This window comes from Myotis yumanensis, unplaced genomic scaffold, assembly GCF_028538775.1.
Source record: "Myotis yumanensis isolate MYYU_CA2020_CCGP unplaced genomic scaffold, mMyoYum1.0.hap1 SCAF_8, whole genome shotgun sequence".
Taxonomy (NCBI): Eukaryota; Metazoa; Chordata; class Mammalia; order Chiroptera; family Vespertilionidae; genus Myotis; species Myotis yumanensis.
This window is the reverse complement of record NW_027223759.1, coordinates 45,227,064-45,247,351: the sequence shown is the minus strand read 5'-3', so window position 1 is coordinate 45,247,351 and position 20,288 is coordinate 45,227,064. Positions and strand designations below refer to the sequence as shown.

The 20,288-nt window shown below is 37.9% G+C and overlaps 2 protein-coding genes across 2 annotated transcripts in view; one reads left to right on the top strand and one right to left on the bottom strand.

The window, feature by feature from the left end:
- Positions 1-9,096, top strand: part of HAT1 (histone acetyltransferase 1) — a 47,806-nt gene extending 38,710 nt beyond the window's left edge. The window contains exons 10-11 of the mRNA XM_070422761.1: positions 26-142; positions 8,685-9,096. Of these exons, the coding sequence (XP_070278862.1) occupies positions 26-142; positions 8,685-8,852 (285 nt within the window). The 3' untranslated portion in view covers positions 8,853-9,096. The remainder of the gene's footprint in view (positions 1-25; positions 143-8,684) is intronic.
- The window catches only part of SLC25A12 (solute carrier family 25 member 12), a 167,860-nt gene that overhangs the window by 147,009 nt on the left and 563 nt on the right, over positions 1-20,288 (bottom strand). The window lies entirely within an intron of this gene.

The window sequence follows — 20,288 nt, the reverse complement described above, 5'->3', positions numbered from 1 at the left end:
AATTTTTTTTTGTTTCATTTATTAGAAACATGCTAGACGGGTTTATGAAATTCTTCGCCTACTGGTAACTGACATGAGTGATGCTGAACAATACAGAAGTTATAGATTGGATATTAAAAGAAGACTAATTAGCCCATATAAGGTAGGACTTTGAAGAGTCTTAAACATTATATTTTTGTCCCTATTTAAAATGGAGAAGAAAGTTTAGGAAATGCCAATGTGTGGGAAATTCCAAATCATTTTGCTAAATTAATTTTTACAAAAGTGAAAATATTCTTCCAATTAGTTATAAGAATTCTCACTGTCATAATTTTCCAATGTAAGCTACAAATATCTTTCATGCACTTAAAAATTAACCCTAAGAATGTCTACCTGTGGTTTTTGTTGTTTTCTTTCATTTGTATACAATTTTTAAAAATCTGAATGTCCAGATTCTTCCCTAACAAATTATCTTTGGTTTTTTTTCTGAGTCTGTCTTCCCATTTGTCATATACATTCTGTTTGCCTTTGCTCCCTCCTTTCTAATTATGGCCTTTGTTGCTATTTATATTTTACCATAGCTGAACTTGCAACTTAGTATTATTTTTTAAAATATATTTTTACTAGAGGCCCAGTGCACGAAATTCGTATACTGGGGGGAGGTGGTGTCCCTCAGCCCACCTGCACCCTCTCCAATCTGGGACCCCTCTCACAATCTGGGACTGCTGGCTCCCAACCACTCGCATGCCTGCCATCCTGATCACCCCCTAACCACTCCCCTGCCAGCCTGATCGACGCCTAACTGCTCCCCTGCCGGCCCTATCGCCAACTGCCCTCCCCTGCCAGCCCAGTAACCCCTAACTGCCCTTCCCTGCCAGCCCGGTCGCCCCCAACTGCCCTCCCGTGCAGGCCTGGTTGCCTCCAGCTGCCCCCGTCTCCCCCAACTGCCCTCCCCTGCCGACCATCTTGTGGCGGCCATCTTTGACCACATGGGGGTGGCCATCTTGTGCAAGGGTGTGAGGGTCAATTTGCATATTACCTCTTTATTATATAGGATTGATTTCAGAGAGGAAGGGAGAGGGAGAGAAAGATAGAAACATCAATGATGAGAGAGAATCATTGATCGGCTGCCTCCTGCATGCCCCTCACTGGGGATCAAGCCAGCAACCCAGGCATGTGCCCTGACCGGGAATCAAATTGTGACCCTCCTGGTTCATAGATTGACGCTCAACCACTGAGCCATGCCAGCTGGACAAAACTGTTTTTAGTACCATAAAATAATTTATTCAATTATACCCATTTAATATTTATGTGACATAGGCAGACTAGCAAATGGAGGATGATGAATTTTTAGTGTAAATAGTATTCACAAAGTTAGGCCAAATAATGGGAATTTCTGTAGTTCACGAAAGCAAGAATGATAATGATTTTTTATATTAAGTATCTTCATCTATCCAGCATCTTCACCTACCTGAAAGACAACCAAAAACTGGTTATTAAACTCTTCAGATTCTTAACAGCCAAAATGGTTATCATCATTCTTGAAATAAAGCTCAGAGGCAAATTACAAATTCTTCAGATACTTGTTCAAACCCTACTTATAACAATGTACTTTTTAATAAATTTAGTTACCCAGTATTCTATCCCATTGAGAAAACCAAGAAAACTTGAGGATCCCACTCCCCACTCTTTGGTTTGAAGGCCACAATGCTTAGGCTAGGAAACCTACTATAAATTGGGAAAGCCTATAAATGTGTTCAAATGCCCGGCTGGTGTGGCTCAGTGGTTGAACATCAACTTATGAGCTAGGACAGTGATGGCGAACCTATGACACGCACGTCAGAGGTGACACGTGAACTCATTTTTTTGGTTAATTTTTCTTTGTTAAATGGCATTTAAATATATAAAATAAATATCAAAAATATAAGTCTTTGTTTTACTATGGTTGCAAATATCAAAAAATTTCTATATGTGACATGGCACCAGAGTTAAGTTAGGGTTTTTCAAAATGCTGATACGCCGAGCTCAAAAGGTTCGCCATCACTGAACTAGGAGGTCATGGTTTGATTCTCCATCAGGGCACATGGATGGGTTGTGGGCTTGATCCCCCGTGGGGGTGTGCAGGAGGCAGCTGATCAATGATTCTCATCACTGATGTTTCTCTCTCCCTTTCTCTTCCACTCTGAAATCAATAAAAATATATTTAGGGGGAAAAAAAGAAATGAGTTAAATGTCATATAGGCATGGGAGGAGTTGATAAGATTTCCTTGTTGAATGTGTGCAGATGATTTTCTCCAATTTGTCATTCCAAGCTGATATTCTTGTACTTTGTTTTGTTACCACAGCATTCTCAAATACAGAATTAAGTTTAAGAAATAAAGTAAAATTGCCAAATAATGAATGTAGTTTAGAATTATTTTAGGTCTCTAAAATGTATGCCTGCTTAATGGGGAAAGTTTGAAGTGTAAAATTTACATTTTTAACACATTTTATGAAAAATTATAATTTTGATTGTTGCTAACTTATTACTGAGGTATGATTTATTTATTGATAGAAAAGTCCACCAATTCTGTCTGCCTTTATTTAATAGATCAAGTTTACATATCAACTTAAAAACGCTCTCCCACTAAGAAATTATTTGGATAGATGTTAGAATTATTTGTACCTTATTTTAAAAGTTCTTTAAACATTGATACTTTATTTGTATTGGTGCCAAGAAGAGATAAAAATAACCTGTATTAACTAGAATCATTTTTTAAAAGCACAAAAAGGAACTCCATCTCTAGAACAGAAGTAATTTCCAGGTGTTAAGATAAATTTGAACAGCACCCCCCCCCCCCCCCCCCCCCCCGCAAAAAAAGATAAAATTGGTGCAGCTGCTTGGTCTTAGCATTAAACCTTTTATATTGTTTCAAAGGCATATTTAATTCCTAATTGGTTTACAAACATAAAATTTAGAATGGGTGTTATCTCATTGGGTTTGGAATCAGGAATGAGGTCTAGTTCTACTTGTACAAGTTGTGTGACTGTCAATAGCATCTGTTTATTAGGCTTCTTTTCTGTAACATGGAAATGCAGAGCTCCATAGTGAGGAACTAAACACAATACAGTGTGCATGTTTTTAAAGATTTTTTAAAAATATGTTTTTATTTTGAGAGAGAGAGAGAGAAAGAGAGAGAAACATTAGTGTGAGAGAGAAACTTTAATCGGTTGCCTTTTGAAAGTACCCTGACTGGGGATCAAACCCGAAATCTGGGAATGTGCCCTGACCAGAATTGAACCACAACCTTTCGGTGCATGGAATGACACTTAACCAACTGAGTCATACCAGCCAGGGCTTTAAAGATTTTTTTGAGAAGTCTTTGGAATTTAAATGTTTCCACACCATTATTATTTTTAAATTCTTGCAAAAGAACCTTATCTCTGTACTTCACAAAAGAGGCTAGATCAGCAGATAGATGTTAAGAACCTTTAGAGGTGGTGGCATTTTTGTGATTTTATTTGTAAGACCTCATAGAACCTGTGAAAACTAGACAAGAAGGGTGGATTATTTTCTGGAAATGAATTCATAATCAAGTCAAATGTTAACATAAATAAATTGACATTAATTCCATATTTAATTAATTTGCTTAATTAAAATTTTTCAACACGCCCTGTCTGGTGTTGCTCAGTGGTCGGAGCATCAGCCCGCACATCAAAGGGTCAAGGGTTCAATACCTGGTCAAGGGCACGTACCTGGGTTACAGGTTCCATCCCTGACCCTAGTCAGGGCACATGTGGGAGGCAACCAATTGATGTGTCTCTCTCACATGTTTCTTTCTCTCCCTCTACTCCCTCCCTTCCACTCTCTCTAAAAATCAATGGAAAAAATACCCTCTTGTGAGGATTAACAAAATACTTTTTTCAATGGCTCAAAACCATGAAGGAATTTTTTGTTTATGGAGAGAGAAAAATTATTGTGAAGCCTATAGAATTTCTATTCCAATCTTAATGAGTTCTACCTTTCAGTATTTCATTTGTGCTCCCAATGTATGTCACTTGGCTAGATAAAGGTGTTCCCCAAATCAGATTTTTTAAAGTTTTTTTTATTATTATTATTGATCTTATAGAGAGGAAGGGAGGGTCTCAGAGAGTGAGAGAAACATCAATGGGTTGCCTTCTGCACACACTCTTGACTGTGGATCGAACCTGCAACCTAAGTATGTGCCCTGACCAAGAATCAAACCCACCTTCTGGTGTATGGGAGGGAGGACACTCCAACCAACTGAGCCACACTGGCCAGGGCTTAAGCTCTAATTTTACACATTCTTTAAAAGATTAATTAGGCCCAGCCAGCGTGGCTTAGTGGTTGAGTGTTGACCTATGAACCAAGAGGTCAGGTTTCGTTTCCCGGTCAGGGCATGTGCCCAGGTTGCAGGCTTAATCCTCAGAGGCAGCTGATGATTCTCTCTCATCATTGATGTTCCTATCACTCCCTCCCTCTCCCTTCTTCTCTAAAATCAATAATTTGTGCCTTGTGCTGGGTGGCTCAGTTCCTAGGACAGCCATCCCATAAACCAGCCGTGGGCAAACTATGGCCCTCGGGCCGGATCCGGCCCGTTTGAAATGAATAAAACTAAAAAAAAAAAAAAAAAGACCGTACCCTTTTATGTAATGATGTTTACTTTGAATTTATATTAGTTCACACAAACACTCCATCCATGCTTTTGTTCCGGCCCTCCGGTCCAGTTTAAGAACCCATTGTGGCCCTTGAGTCAAAAAGTTTGCCCACCCCTGCCAAAAGGTTGCAGGTTTGACCCCAAGTGGAGTGGTGCAGGAAGCAACCAATCAATGATTCTCTCTCACATTGATGTTTCTCCCTCCCCACCACCCTCCACTTCCCCACATTCTAAAATCAATAAACAGCCCTAACCAGTTTGGTTTAGTGGAGAGAGCGTTGGCCTGTGGATTGAAGGGTCCCAGGTTCAATTCCGGTTAAGGGCATGTACCTTGGTTGCGGGTACATTCCCAATAGTGGGTGTGTAGGAGGCAGCTGATCGATGTTTCTCTCTCATTGATGTTTCTAACTTTCTATCCCTCTCCCTTCCTCTCTGTAAAAAATCAATAAAATATATTTTAAAAAAAGATAAAATAAAATCAATAAACATATTCTCAGGTGAGGATTTAAGAAAAGATTAACTTGTAAAATACATATACAAAGTGGAATATATATATAGTTTAAGGAATATTAAAGATTAATAAAAATACCTCAAATTAGTTACTTTTTAAATTGAACCATACCTTATATGTTTGTGAGGAATTTACATATATAGTTTTACATTTTTTCCATGAAATTATTATTTTTTATTCCTTGGTACTTAGCACTCTTAAGTCATAGACTTGCCATACCAATTAAAATTATAATAGAGATTAATTCTGACATCCATCTGAAAAAAATTGACAGTGAAGAAAATGAAGATGGTAAGGGAGGGGGAGATAAATTCAGGAAGTATGCTCTCTTAGAAAGTTAAAAACAGCATAATTTAAAACATTATGTTACAGGCACATGATTAATTCTGTTAATTATTTGGAACAAAACTGATAGTCTAGAAATATTTAAGAATGTAATATGATAGTTTTATTATATATAAGAATTTAATATATTGGAAGCAGCTTCAAGCAATGGATTACTGAATAAATGGTACCACTGGTTTACAATTTAGAAAAAGGGCTTATATTCCTATCACATACCACAATACTTTTTTTAAAACATATTTTTATTGATTTCAGAGAGGAAGGGAGAGGGAGGGAGAGCTGGAAACATCAATGATGATAGAGAATCATTGATCGACTGCCTCCTACATATCCCCTACTAGGATCGAGCCCAGGCACGTGCCCTTGGCCGGAATCAAACCCGGGACCCCTCAGTCCACAGGCTCACATTCTATCCACTGAGCCAAACCAGCTAGAGCCCACAATATATTTTTGATTCCTGAACTGTTTCCTAGAGTTAGGGCTCTTTTATATGATGCAGTCATGCCTCTTGGCAGAAAAAAAATCAGTTACAGCTAAAACAAAGCATTTGTCATCCATGTTATTGAAGATTAAAGGAATACACTTCCTGTTCTGGCCTTAGAAAATAAATTTGAATTCTCATCAGTACTCTAGAACTAATATTGAAAGTGTAGTTAGTGAATCAGCAACATTAAAATAATCTGGAGCTTGTTAGAAATGCAGTCTCACCCCACTCCAGACCTACTGAATCAAAATCTGCATTTTAACAAGGTCCCCAGCAATCTTTGTGCACATTCAAGCACTGCTTCAGAAGGGCATCTTATGGAAGTTATTTTTTTTCTTTCTGATTATAATAGTAGCAACCTCCTTTAATTAGCTCCACCAATTTAGACCCATTATGAACCTAATCTTTTTGTACTGTCAGACAGCTTATTTCATTATAGGCTTATCTTCAAACTTTATTGTTGTTACCTTGTTTTATAAAGGTGTGTGATTATAAATTTAGCTTAATATTGAGCTTTTCTTATAAAGCAGTAATTATGACATAGGTGCCTAGTATTCCAAAATTATTAGGGTTCCCTTTAAGGGACATTCTGTTTTTATGATGGATTTAAGATATTGTTTGGAGTGGGGGTGGTAATTGTCATTTGAAAGGCAGTTAGATATAGGAACTGAAAATACAGACTTCCAATCAGATCATTAGGGTCTGAATCCTGGCTTCTCAGATTACTACCTCTATGGTAAGTTATTTAATCCCCGTATCCCTTTTTTTCTTCATCTGTCAATTGAAGAAAATTGTACCTATCTCATAGAATTGTTAAGATTACATGAGTTAATATATGTAATTTTTTATCTCTATGTAAAGTGAGTTCTTTATTATATACTCTAGTAAAAGAGGATTGATATAGTAATCTAGAAGAGTTGGTCAAAAATGCAAGAAAGTTGCCTTTATTGTAGTGTTTCATGTATTGCAATGTTGCCACCCATCCAGGAATCTTGGAGTCATTCTCCATTTTTCTTTCCCCATATCACCCATTGTTTTCTTCTTGAAATCTGCCCTGTCCCTTCTATTTCTGCTGCTGCTCACTTGGTCTAGTTTTCATCATTTCTCGCTTGAATTCGTTCAGTAGCTGCTAACTTGGTCCTCTAGTCCCATTCTCAGCATTACTGACACAGTATTTTTCTGACATTGTCCTGCTTAAAAGCTGTTACCAGATCCCTACTGCATGGTGGTTTCCTTCTCGGTAAAAGAGGGAGAGGAAGTGTCACAGATTTTGGTTTATCGTTCTGAAACTCTTCCAACAATTTATGTTAAAATTGATATGAGGTCCATAAATACATTGCTGGGTAAGGGAACTTAGAAATGAGCATAGTGTCAAGAAAAAACCATCTTGGAATTAAATTAATTAACTAATGATTGAATCATGATATGAATAATAATAGTGCTTAATCTCAGTTGTCTTCAGTTAATATATTTTATTGGTTAAAGAAATATCTGAGCCCTAGCTGGTTTGGCTCAGTGGATAGAGCGTCAGTCTGCAGACTGAAAGGTCTCAGAGTCAATTCTGGTCAGGAGCACATGCCCGGGTTGCATACTGGATCACCAGTAGTGGGTGTGCAGGAGGCAGCCAATCAGTGATTTTCTCTCATCATTGATGTTTCTATCTCTCTCTCCCTCTACCTTCCTCTCTGAAATAAATAAAAATATATTTAATAAAAAAGAAAGAAATATTTGAGTGTCTACAGGGGTCCTCAAACTACGGCCCGCAGGCCACATGCAAATACAAATATTGTATTTGTTCCCGTTTTGTTTTTTTACTTCAAAATAAGATATGTGCAGTGTGCATAGGAATTTGTTCATAGTTTTTTTTTTAAACTATAGTCCGGCCCTCCAACGGTCTGAGGAACAGTGAACTGGCCCCCTGTTTAAAAAGTTTGAGGACCCCTGGTCTACACTGACCAATTGTGTTGTTTTTTTTATGATTTGGTGAGAGTGCTATTAGTCACATATCTATATTTATCATCAATTAACACAAATTCCAGGTCTTCTAGTTAACTCCTTTTAGAGGGATTGTAATTCATGGTCAAATTTATGTTTAGGTTTCCTTAACAAGAAAATTGTATGGGACAAATTTGGGCATATTCCTACCACTCTTATTTATTTTTTTAAAATATATTTTATTGATTTTTTACAGAGAGGAAGGGAGAGGAATAGAGAGTTAGAAACATCAATGAGAGAGAAACATCGATAGCTGCCTCCTGCACACCCCTACTGGGGATGTCCCCACAACCAAAGTACATGCCCTTGACCGGAATCGAACCTAGGACCCTTCAGTCCGCAGGCCAACGCTTTATCCACTGAGCCAAACCGGTTAGGGCCCACTCTTATTTTTAATATTGGAGATTTAAAATTCTAAGAATAGCCCAGCCGGGGGTGGCTCAGCAGTTGAATGTTGACCCAGGAACCAAGAGGTCATTGATTCGATTCCCAGTCAGGGCATATGCCTAGGTTGTAGGCTCAATCCCCAGTGGGGGGCGTGTAGGAGGCAGCTGATCAGTGATTCTCTCATTATTGATGTTTCTATTTTTATCTCTCTCTCCCTCTCCCTTCCTCTCTGAAATCAATAAAAATATATTAAAAAATAAAATTTTAAGAATATAGACGCATATCAGCTTCCTTAGTCTAACCAATAATTGTTTTTGTTGCTTAGAAAAAGCAGAGAGATCTTGCTAAAATGAGAAAATGTCTCAGACCAGAAGAACTGACAAACCAGATGAACCAAATAGAAATAAGCATGCAACATGAACAGCTGGAAGAAAGCTTTCAGGATCTTGTGGACGATTACCGACGTGTTATTGAACGCCTTGCTCAAGAGTAAAGATTATACTGCTCTGTACAGGAAGTTTGCAAATTTCTGTACATTGTGTTGTGAAAAATATAATTTTAAAATCTTGTAACATTTTACTTACATTAAAAGTTATCTATCTTATTTTTAGTTGAAGATTTTCTTTTGGAGAGATTGTATATTTTAAAATACTGTTTAGAGTCTATGAGCATATATTAAAGATACAGCTTCTGAAATACCACTGCAATTGCTTGCCTTCTTAAGCAGTATAATAAATGCTTAGTTGTGATACGTTAATGTGTGATATGATTCTTAAATACTTATGTCTAAACTTTTTCAGTCATGTTAAAAACTTTAGGTTTTAAGCTTTTATTATTCTTCCCACTCTTTGCTTCTAAGATTTTACACCTGACATCTTTAAAACACTTTTTTTTTAGGTCTTCCTAATAATCTTGTTTTTCCTATGTGATTTTTCTAAATAGAAATGTTCCTAGTATAGATTTATTTTAAGCAAACTCCAGTTAACCACTGTTGGGGGGTAGCATGGATAAGAGAGATAAGGGAAACTAGATACAGCCTAAAACCTAAATGTTTGGCATCAGATATTAATTGAAGATAATTCAGAAGTTAGTTTTAGTATAATCATTTTATAAATAACAGTAATATAAGATAATAAGATGAAAATCAGTTTATAAAAATCCAATTTGCACCATAATTGAAGTCTTGTGTAAAATGAGGTGTATATCTGTTGTGATTTGCTATAAGGTTACCAAGATGTTGAAGTCCAACAAGAAAAAAAAGCAATGGTAATAGTATATTGTTACTTTATTTTTACTGGAGTGTAAATTGCTTGATACAGAACCATAAAAGTAAAAGCTTGGTGTTTATAATGCGTATCAGAAAGTAAGATTGTTATATAACCTCCAAAATGGTATGTAACTTGAACTTTACTTTTTTTTTTTTTTAAGAGAGAGGAAGGGAGAGGGGGAAAGAATTAGAAACATCAGTGATGAAAGAGAATCATTGATCAGCTGCCTCTTGCACACCCCACACGGGATCAAGCCTGCAATCCTGGCATGTGCCCTGACCGGGAATCAAACTGTGACTTCCTGGTCCATAGGTTGACACTCAACCACTGAGCCATATTTATATATCATATACATATGGTAACTTCCCACATATATTGTTCTCTAACTTGCTGTTTAAACTTTAAACTTCTGAAGATCGTTGGAGCTATCTTGTTTAATGCAGTTATTCCACTGTATGGATATACCATAAGTTACTCTACCAGTCCCCTATTATTTAGGTTGTTCCAATATTTTCCATTACAAACAACACGCAGTGCATGTTCTTATACATGTGCTATGCTTAGATGTGGGAATACAGTAGGCCCTTGAACAAAGCAGGGGTTAGGAGTACCAACTACCCGCACATATAAAATCCACATATAACCTAAGTCACTCCTCCATGTATGCAAATTCCCAACTGTGGATTAAAAATACAGTTGACCTTTGTAATGTGCATGTTCACTTGAACACAGAAATTTTAAATCTACATATAGGAGGACCACACAGTTCACTCGCATGTTATTCAAAGGAATACCTATAGTTTAAAGGCCTAGAATCAGAGACTTTAGTCTGACTTCATTCTTACAGTGACAATATTCTGTTTACAACAGTTAAAATTACTAACATGAACCAAGGTTACAGAAGCTTGATATTGTACCAATCTGGAATAAGCTCTATGCAAACAAGAGCATAATGGACTTCTCTAACCATCCACAGCTAGAAATGTGAATTATCTTAAAAGTACAATAAGGCTTGTGCACAAGACTTTCTTTGTTTATACTTAACTTCTCTCAAACCTTACCATTCAGTGCTCTCCAGCAGGGTTTCCCAACCTCAGCAATATTGACATCTTGGGGCAGGCCATTCTTTGTTGTGCAGGCTGACCTATGTATTGTGACCTGGAAACAGCATCCCTGGCTTCTACCCACTGATGCCAGTAGCACTACCCCCATCTCCAGTTCTAACAACCAAACATGTCTCCCGACATTGCCACAAGGCAAAATCACCCTTGACTGAGAACCACTGCTACATGGGATTGAATATTCTTCCACTGTAAGCACTATTTTTTGTTATGTAATGTGGACATAGTACAAAATTCAAAATCTGTAAGAACATTTGATGAGAAGTATGCTGCCCTCCTTTCCACCTTCCCAGTTCACTTCTCTAGAGACAATTACTTTTACCAGCATCTTTCCCCCCTCTGAGTTAATTATCAGTCTGCAAACACTCATAATTTTAATACAAACGATGATATACTATATTCAGTACTCAGAATCTTCCAATTAACTTTAACTCATTTTAATTACTACATATTAGAACACTTCAATTCTAAACACCTTCATTCTAATAGTATTCCGTAGTTTGATATTTCATACTTTGAGCTCCCTGTGTTTGACCCAATCCTATATTAATGGACATTTGGGTTGTTTCCTGTCTTCTCTTAGGAGCAGTGCTGTAGTGAATATTCGTGTCTAGGCCCCATTCATGTGGGAGTATATCTGCAAGATAGTGATTGAATCTCTGAGTGAAGGGTATGTATGGCGCTTCACGTTTAGGTAGATTTTGCACACATTTGAGACAGAAATCTGAATATGGACTCTAATGTTAGATGACATGGAATTTTGTTAATTTTCATAGTTGTGATAGTAGTGTTGTGATTGTGTAGATTCAAAAATGTCTTTATTCCTCGGAGTCACATGTTTTAAGTATTTAGGATCAGAGTCATGACCTCTACAAATTACATTCAAATGGTCCAGAAAAAAAGAATGTGTAGGTGGGATATATATACACATACATCCATACATATATGCATAAACATATCTACAGACATAAACAGAAAGCAAGCAAATGTGACAATATTTTTTAAATTACTGAATGTAGGTGGAAGATATATAGAGGTGTTCACTGTATGATTCAACTTTTCTGCATGTTTCTAAAATAAAAATCGGAAAGAAAAGATATTGCATATATAAAACAACTATGAAAAAGGAACAATCAATGAATAAGGGCTCTTAGAAATTTAAAATGATTTTTCTAATTCACGCAGCAGAAATGTAGGGTATAAAGTTGAAGAAATTTCCCAGAAGATCAAAAAGAGAGAAATTATGAGAGAGGAGATAAATTAATGTCGGAAGTCTGGTAACCAGCTTATTTTCATTTTAGAGTGGAAAAGCAAACAGAAGGACATTTTCAAAGAATTAGAGGATAATTCCTTAGAAATGGGGAAATGAATCTTCAAATTAGAAGCGCTCACTGAAGATTGAGCAAGATTAAATCATCACTAACATCCACTGAGTGCTTACTATCTGCTAAGCACTTGCATCAGTCATCACCGTTTTCACAATAACCCTATGGCGCACATGGTCTGATCAAGTGAGGTTATTTCTCCCGAGGTCACATAGTAAATGGCAGAGCTAAGATTTTACCCCAGACAGTATAATTCACTTGCATGTTTTTTAAAAAAATATATATTTTTTATTTCAGAGAGAAACATCAATGATGAAAGAGAATCACTGATTGGCTGCCTCCTGCATGCCCCGCACTCGGGCTCCAGCCTGCAACCCAAGCCCACAATCCCGGTATATGCCCTGACCAGAATCAAACAATGACCTCTTGGTCCATAAGTCGACACTCAACCACTGAGCCACGCCAGCCGGCCTCACTTGCATTCTTAACCACTACACCACTTACCTAAAAGGATCACATGTAGACTAAATAATTTCAAAACACTGAGCATAAAATAAAGATCCTAAGTGTTTTCAGAGGGGAAAACCTTTGAGAGGAGAGGGAATTAAAATAGCATTAGATTTCTCAGCCATACTTCATGCTAAAAGACAATGGAACAATGTCTTCAAAGCTCTGATGGAAAATTATTTTGAATCTAGAATACAATAATCAAATTATCAGTCAAGTTTGAGAGCAAAACAAAGGTGGTTTTGGAAATCTAAGAAGCCAGAAAACTTACTTCACACACTTTCTGATGAAGTTATGTGTAGATCTATTTTAGCAGCATGAAGGTGAAATCAAAGAGCACGTAAGATGTAGAGTACAAGAAATAGTAAAACTGATCTGATTCCGATTATAAAAAAATGTGAACATGGCAACTTAATTACATGTCCAAGAAAGTAATTGGTCCAAATTAGAATAGAAAATTAACTCCAGGAAAAAAAAAAAAGAGTGTACAAGAAAGTACACTTAAGTCAGAGTCCATATAATAATAAAGCACAGTTGGCATGACTTTGAGCAGTAACCAGAAACAAAAACAGTTCAAACTGATTGAGTCTGGAGTCAGGCTGGGAAAAGGTGGGATGGGAGACTTGTTTTTCATTGTAAACCTTGTTATAATTGCATGTTTTTTAAAACTGTGTGTTACTTTGAAATAAAGTTTTGCTTAAATAATATATTGTTCAGCAACCGAAATTCCATATAATTGTCAGATAAAATACAATTGTAAACCAAGGAAATTTTTAAAATAAGTTTATCTGAAGCAGACAAGTGGCACCTTTATACAGCAAGATTGCTCAGCCTGACGGACTTACACAAGCAGAATTCGCCAAAAGAAAAGACAGTGAAGAGCTTTCTTAAAAAAATAAAAAAGAGCAATACTCAATCCTTTTCTTTGGAAACTGATTCTCAAAGGAATCATACTTTACTTGAACTTGATTTGGCTACCAAAAACAAACTGTCCCCATCTTTGACATCCTTGTTTTATAAATCAACGAAGTGTAAAACCGAAGCTTTGAAAAATGTCCATGTCATAATTTGGGGGCTTTCCATTAACCCTGTGGAGAAATAGAATACAATAAAAATGTAATGCCATCTCTTATGAGTATCTGAAGAGCTATTGTGCATAAGATGCTACACGAAGTGCCTTATAAATGTCCTGTAAAAATATTTTTTAAGATCTGCAGTGTTATTTTGTACACAGGCTGGAACAGGGGTGAATCTTCTCTCCTACGATCTTTCTGGCTTACCTGTATCTTAAAATTGGAAGGTGTAGAGTTAGAGTTGGGTTAGGTGATCTTTGAAGCTCTTTCCAGTTCTTCACCTGTATTCTCTTCCAACTTAATAAAAGGCCAGTTGGAAAATGTGCTTTGGTTAGACTCTCAGTTCACCTGGACAGTTCTTTAGATTTTTAATTAGTAATTTTGGCAGGTGAATGTGTGTGGAAGTCTTGGGCGGTACAGTTCGTTTGCCTAGCTCTCTTGAATCCCCTTTGTGAAGGCTGTGGGACCACCACAGCGAAGCTTGTTTGCTGTCTGCTACTAGAGCAGCTGCTGCTTTTCTTCCTTTATCCTTTATCAAGTAAAAGAAAATTCAGTGATGTTTGTGTGTGCTTCAGGAGAATGCTCTCCAGAGAGGTTATTCTCTGGGCTAAAGTGGATGGGTGAGCACAGAGGAGCTCAGCTCAATGGGAAGAGAGGTCGAGGCAGCATCTGCCCTCTTGATTGTTTCCACAGTTTCAGTCTTGAATATAGAATATAGAATGTGTTGAGTGAGAGGAAGCAGAGGTTAAGAAATGCACTACTGCTTAGTTTGTCAGCCAGTTTGGGGAGTGAAGGTGGAGTGTGGGAGGGGAGGAAGGGGCATGCAGCTAGTTTTCTTTATTCATTATTAAATCTCTTGTTATTTCATAATCTCCACTTTGGAGATTCTTACTGCAGTGTATTTTGCATAACTGTTAACAGACCAAGGAGTATTTTTTCATGCTGAGAGGCAGGAAATATATCAAAATCACAAATATTTTCAAACGCTGGCTTTAATGGTCAAACTTCTTTCTCTATGAACCGGTCTCATACAATCTTACAAATCCATCTATTTTTACTCAAACATACTAAGAATTAAATAGCAAACACAGAACCATAATCCAGCCAAAGAATAAACAAAGATGGACAAGTAGAAGTTAACCAGGAATGTACCATCACTTCAAGAGGGAAAGAAAGAAAAAAACAACAACAGTACAATCTATATGATTATAATAGAGAAATATGCTAATCAACCGGGACGCCATAACGGGTCGACCGGACAGGAGGAGGTTGCGTGTGCAGCATCGGGGGGGGTGAGGCAGCAGGGGCCTCCGCGCCTGTGCTGTGGGAGGGCCTGGTCAGCAGCAGCCGTGGCTGCTTCAAGGGCGGGAGAGGGAGGCAGGGCTGGACCGGCGACTGAAGGGTGGGTGGTGCCGTGTGATTTCGACTCATGCACTAGGCTCCCAGTCAGTAATATTACAGAAGGCTGAAAACAATCACAGAAGAAAAACAAGTGCAGAGTGAAGGCAAAGGAAGAGAGAATGCACAGTAGACTGCAGTAAAGACAGGTAATATTGTGCATTCCTGCCCTTTGGCATGTGGTTTGTCTGGTCTGCTATCTTTTATTCTACACAGATATATGACTGGGCATGGTAAAAACAGAAAGTCCAACAAATGGTATATGTATAAAAAAAGTTCGGATAAATATACATCAACTTGTGAACAGTGATTACCTGGAGGGAGCTTTTTGGGGGGGCCCTCTACTTTCTGTATTATACATTTCAGTATTTTAAAAACATTTGAGTGTTTTTTAAATCCTCACCCAAGGATATGTTTTTATAGATTCTGGAGAGAGAGGGAGAGAAAGAGAACATTAACGTGAGAAACACTGATCTTCTGCCTCACATATGCGCTCTGACCAGGAATCGAACCCATAACCTAGGTATGTGCTCTGACCGGGAATTGAACCCACAACCTTTTGGTGTAGGGGATGAAGTTCCAACCGACAGCCACCCAGCCATGGCAAAATGTTTTTAAAGAGCACATATTACAGACATGTGTAAACAGAAAAAAAAAACAAAACACTTTAAAAACAATTCCAACAAGAGCGAGAGCCTTTTCCTTTCTCTTCTTTTGTAAGTGTGTACTGAAGGTGCTTAAAAGAAACACATTTCCCTTTCTCTCACCTTCATCTTTGCAGAAAGTAAAGGAGATTAAACAGGTGCAATTTCCTGGGAACTTATATAATTAGAGTTCAGCATTTTTCTCAGTTCTCAGCATCCAGAGGTAGTTAGAATCTGTGAGCCCCTCACTCCTGGCAGTGCTCCTATGGGATTTCAGTTTTTCTCTATGGGCAATCTTATGAGCATATCAGTCTCAGCTTTCTAATTAGCTTCTAAGAACAAAAATAGTATCATATCTCCTTGGAGCCTAGTGTGGGCACTTAAGTTATTTATTGATTGGCTGATTGATCACTAGAGTCTTTTAGAAACTTTCTGCCATTCTTCCTTACTCTGAATAGGTTCTTCTTTCTCCAGAAGTGTATAAGCAGGTGCTACTTTCCCAGGGATTACTGAGAATAGATGGCAGTAGCTAATGGTATACATTCTTATTTAAATTTCATGGGGCAAATGCACACTTCTGCTTTAATCCAACTTCCCGCAGAGCCAGTTCCAAGAGATGAGGTCGGGGAAGCCTTGTCCCTCAAGCCTGTAGATTTCCCAAGCCATCTCTGACTAAAGCAAGCAGTGTTTGGGACCATCCACCGCCTTTTCCCAATAACCTTCCCATACCTTCCCTCCCTTGATCCCTGCCAACCATTCCAGGTAGGCAACTGCTCCAACAGTGACTAGGCTGTTGCTGCAGCATGATTTCTGCTTTACAATCTCCCATAATATATTTCAAGCCCAGGGGTTGAACCAGCTTGAAAAAAACAAAAACGAGCCAGACTGGGCCTGAGAACAACTACTCCCTTGGGGCAATGTTAGCCCTGTCTGGTCCCATTCCACTCTGCTTACCATGACAGACTGCTAATTTGGATTAGGTCTATACATGGCTACAGGTCCCTGAAATCTTCAGATTTTCAATATAGGAGGGGCTCTGGTAGAGCAATCTTGTTAGAAGGGAGTGGGACTTAAAGTTTATTTGAGAAAATGTCATTAGGCAAAAAATGGGAGGGGCATGAGGGTCACACAACTAAATCCCTCTGCCCTTATCAGGGGTCCCTCTAGGCAACTACAAATCCAGGAAAGAGTACAAGCACACGGAGAAATCACATGATTTCACAACTGCCTTGCATATAGCATTACTTTTCCTAAAAAAACATGGAGCATTTACACATTTTTTCTAAGGACATCCCTAGATTACCAGTAACATATCCATTATTGTCTCAAATGACTGGTATTGGAAATGACATTCTGCACGCAAGTTGGCTAAAAGAGTGCCCCAGAAACTTTTTGCTTGAACATATAATAATTTGAAGCTAGGCCCTAACTTTAAAGGAGTCTACTCAGCTACAAAGAGGGGTCCCTGTTGTATGCACAGATGATATTTATGCAGAACTCCTAGTTCCTGGAAAGAATATTTGACTTAACACATGTAAATAAATAAAAGTATTTCCTCATACTAAAATTTAACAAACTAGAGGGCAGTTTTGGAAATACTCTTCTCAAGCTATAGAGTAAAATGCTAAGAAATGATCCTGAAATCAAATAAAAAAGCTACTTTTTCTGATTCAGATGGCAAAACTGATGCACAAGCTCAGGAATGGTGAATGAAGGCTAGACTACATAGAACCTGCTCTGTGCCCAGTAAAAAACACCACATTTTTTCAGTTAGTTTTACATGTTCATAAATAACTTTCTTCTATAGATATGTAAGCACCTTACTATGTTTTTTTTAAATATATTTTATTGACTTTTTACAGAGAGGAAGAGAGAGGGATAGAGAGCTAGAAACATCGATGAGAGACAAACATCAATCAGCTGCCTCCTGCACACCCCCTACTGGGGATGTGCCCGCAACCAAGGTACATGCCCTTGACCAGAATCGAACCTGGGACCTTTCAGTCTGCAGGCCGACACTCTATCCACTGAGCCAAACCGATTAGGGCTTACTATGTTTTTAAGTATCTTGCACTACAGGTAATCCTAATGAGTATTTAAAATTTAAACTTGCAAAACAAGTTACAAAATGTATTACAAAGCAAAATTTATTTTCAAAAAATTTAATGTCACATAATCCCCTAGAGCATTTAAAAATGCAAATGTGAATTACAAATTCAATACATACATTACAGATACCGATATAATTTAAATATTATCACAAACTATATACAACTTTTGAAAAAGTTATATGGTATAAGTCTATAATAAAATATTACTAAGTAGAAGGAGAAAGGTAAGACTGACTTTTCAAAAACATAAGTATCAGAACTTATTTTTGATATATTTCTTTTATAAAAAAATAATACAAATATTTTTTAAAAATTCTAATAAGACATGGTCTTTTTTATTTATTTATATATTTTATTGATTTTTTACAGAGAGGAAGGGAGAGGGATAGAAAGCTAGAAACATCAATGAGAGAGAAACATCGATCAGCCGCCTCCTGCACACCCCCCACTGGGGATGTGCCCGAAACCAAGGTACATGCCCTTGACCGGAATCGAACCCAGGACCCTTCAGTCCGCAGACCGATGCTCTATCCACTGAGCTAAACCGGCTACAGCAAGACATGATCTTTTAAAAACCTAGGTAAAAGGCCTATAAAACAATGATTAATCACAATAAACATATTTTATCATTGAAGAATGAATTTTTGGACACAAAAAAATGAAGGTATTGAGAAGTTATCCTTTATTTCTTGAACCCTGGTTTTGAAAAATTATTCAACTTTTACTCAGGAAACTCAAGTACAAACTCTGAATAATGGAGAGAGTTCAAATCAGTGAGGTACCACAATATAATTAACTTTCATTTCACAGGTGGGAAGATGGGCAGACATGGAATCGTGAGTCACTAATGGTTACTCATCTAGATGAAAGCCTAATGCCCTGTAAACCCAGGACCACAGAATATTAGCATTGCAAGAGGTCCCGGATTATCAGTGGGCTAGCCCTTTATCCTATTGGCCAGTATGCATATATCTCATAAATTGGTGATTTAGGACACATGCTGGCAGCTTTTAATCCTTCTATAATAGCAGAAAGATGTGGTATGAAAGAAACCAAATTAAGAATCTGTGGATGAACTATGCAAGTTACTACCTGCTTCATTTCTCACTCATCTGATACAGCCACTCCTATGCTGACCTAATTGGGGATTCCACCATGGTGGTACCACCAGAGTCCTCACCGTGTTTCCTTTTCCTTGTCCTTTTAGTCGCAGAGGAATAAATTCTGCAATGGCTTTCCCCAGGTTGGCTGAACTAAATCATGTGAACATGTGTTCTGTTTCAGATGTTTGAAATTGGGCTTAATGCCTTCTGACCTTTCACTAGGGATTTTGGGTTTCTTTTTTCTGCACACTTCCTGAGATTCTGTGTCCTGCTAACTCTCAGGCTCCTTTGTTTACCATCTTCAAAAAATCTCTCCCTGAAATTGACCTGGGTTTGAAAAAGGTGGGCATTGAAGTAACCTGTAGGGGCACTTTTCATTCTCATCCCATACATCTTATTTACCTCAGTGGAGAACATTATTTCTCTTTATCTTTCAAGGTGACCCAAAAGCACCCAAAACTGGGTCACCAAAGAGTACAGCATGTGACTCTAACAAACTGCCAAAAAAAATCATTCTCTCTCTTTTTTTTTTAATCCTTGCCCAAGAACAAGATTTTATTGATTTGAGAGAGGGAGGGAGGCAGTGAGGGAGAGATAGACAGACACAGAGAGAGAAACATGGATGTGAGAGTGAAACATCAATCAGTTGCCTCCTACACGGCAGACAGAATGGAACCCACAACCTGGATAAGTGTCCTGACAGGGAATCTAACCTGTGACCTTTTGGTGTACAGAACAAAGCTCCAACAGACTGAGCCACACCTGCCAGGGCCAAAGTTCACTCTCTTTAAAAAGTAAAAATATCAGAACTATGTAGTCATTAAAAAGAATGAGCCGAGTGTTCTGAGATTTGATGTTTATGATGAAGGGGAAAAAAAACAAGTTGCAACAGTAAGTCTGTGAATCCATTTAAAATATTTACAAATATTTGCCTGTAAAAGGCCTGGAATGATGCACACTGGGGTTGCATCTGCAGAGTGGGATTGTGGAGTGCAGACAGGGTGAGGAAGGGGACTGCACTTTTTCCTTTACTCATTTTTGAATTGTCTGGATTTTTCACTGAGTGTATAATTAAATTAAATCGTTAAAAATTAATTAGGAAACACATTTACCAAGAATCCTTATCAGTCTTCATTGCATTTAAAGTCCAAGAAACTGTTACATTCTTGGTTTGACAGGTTCCATGGAGAGTTCAATTCCTTCACCAGATACTCCTTGCATATCAGTTCTTTGCTGGGCACCAGACTACCAAGATGAATGATACCTGGTCCATAACAGGATGGAATCTGCCCCAGAACGCAAATAAGAGGAAAAGTGAATTTGCTACAAATGGGCACTGTCATCACTAGGGATGCATCAGCTCCCTCCCTTGACTCACA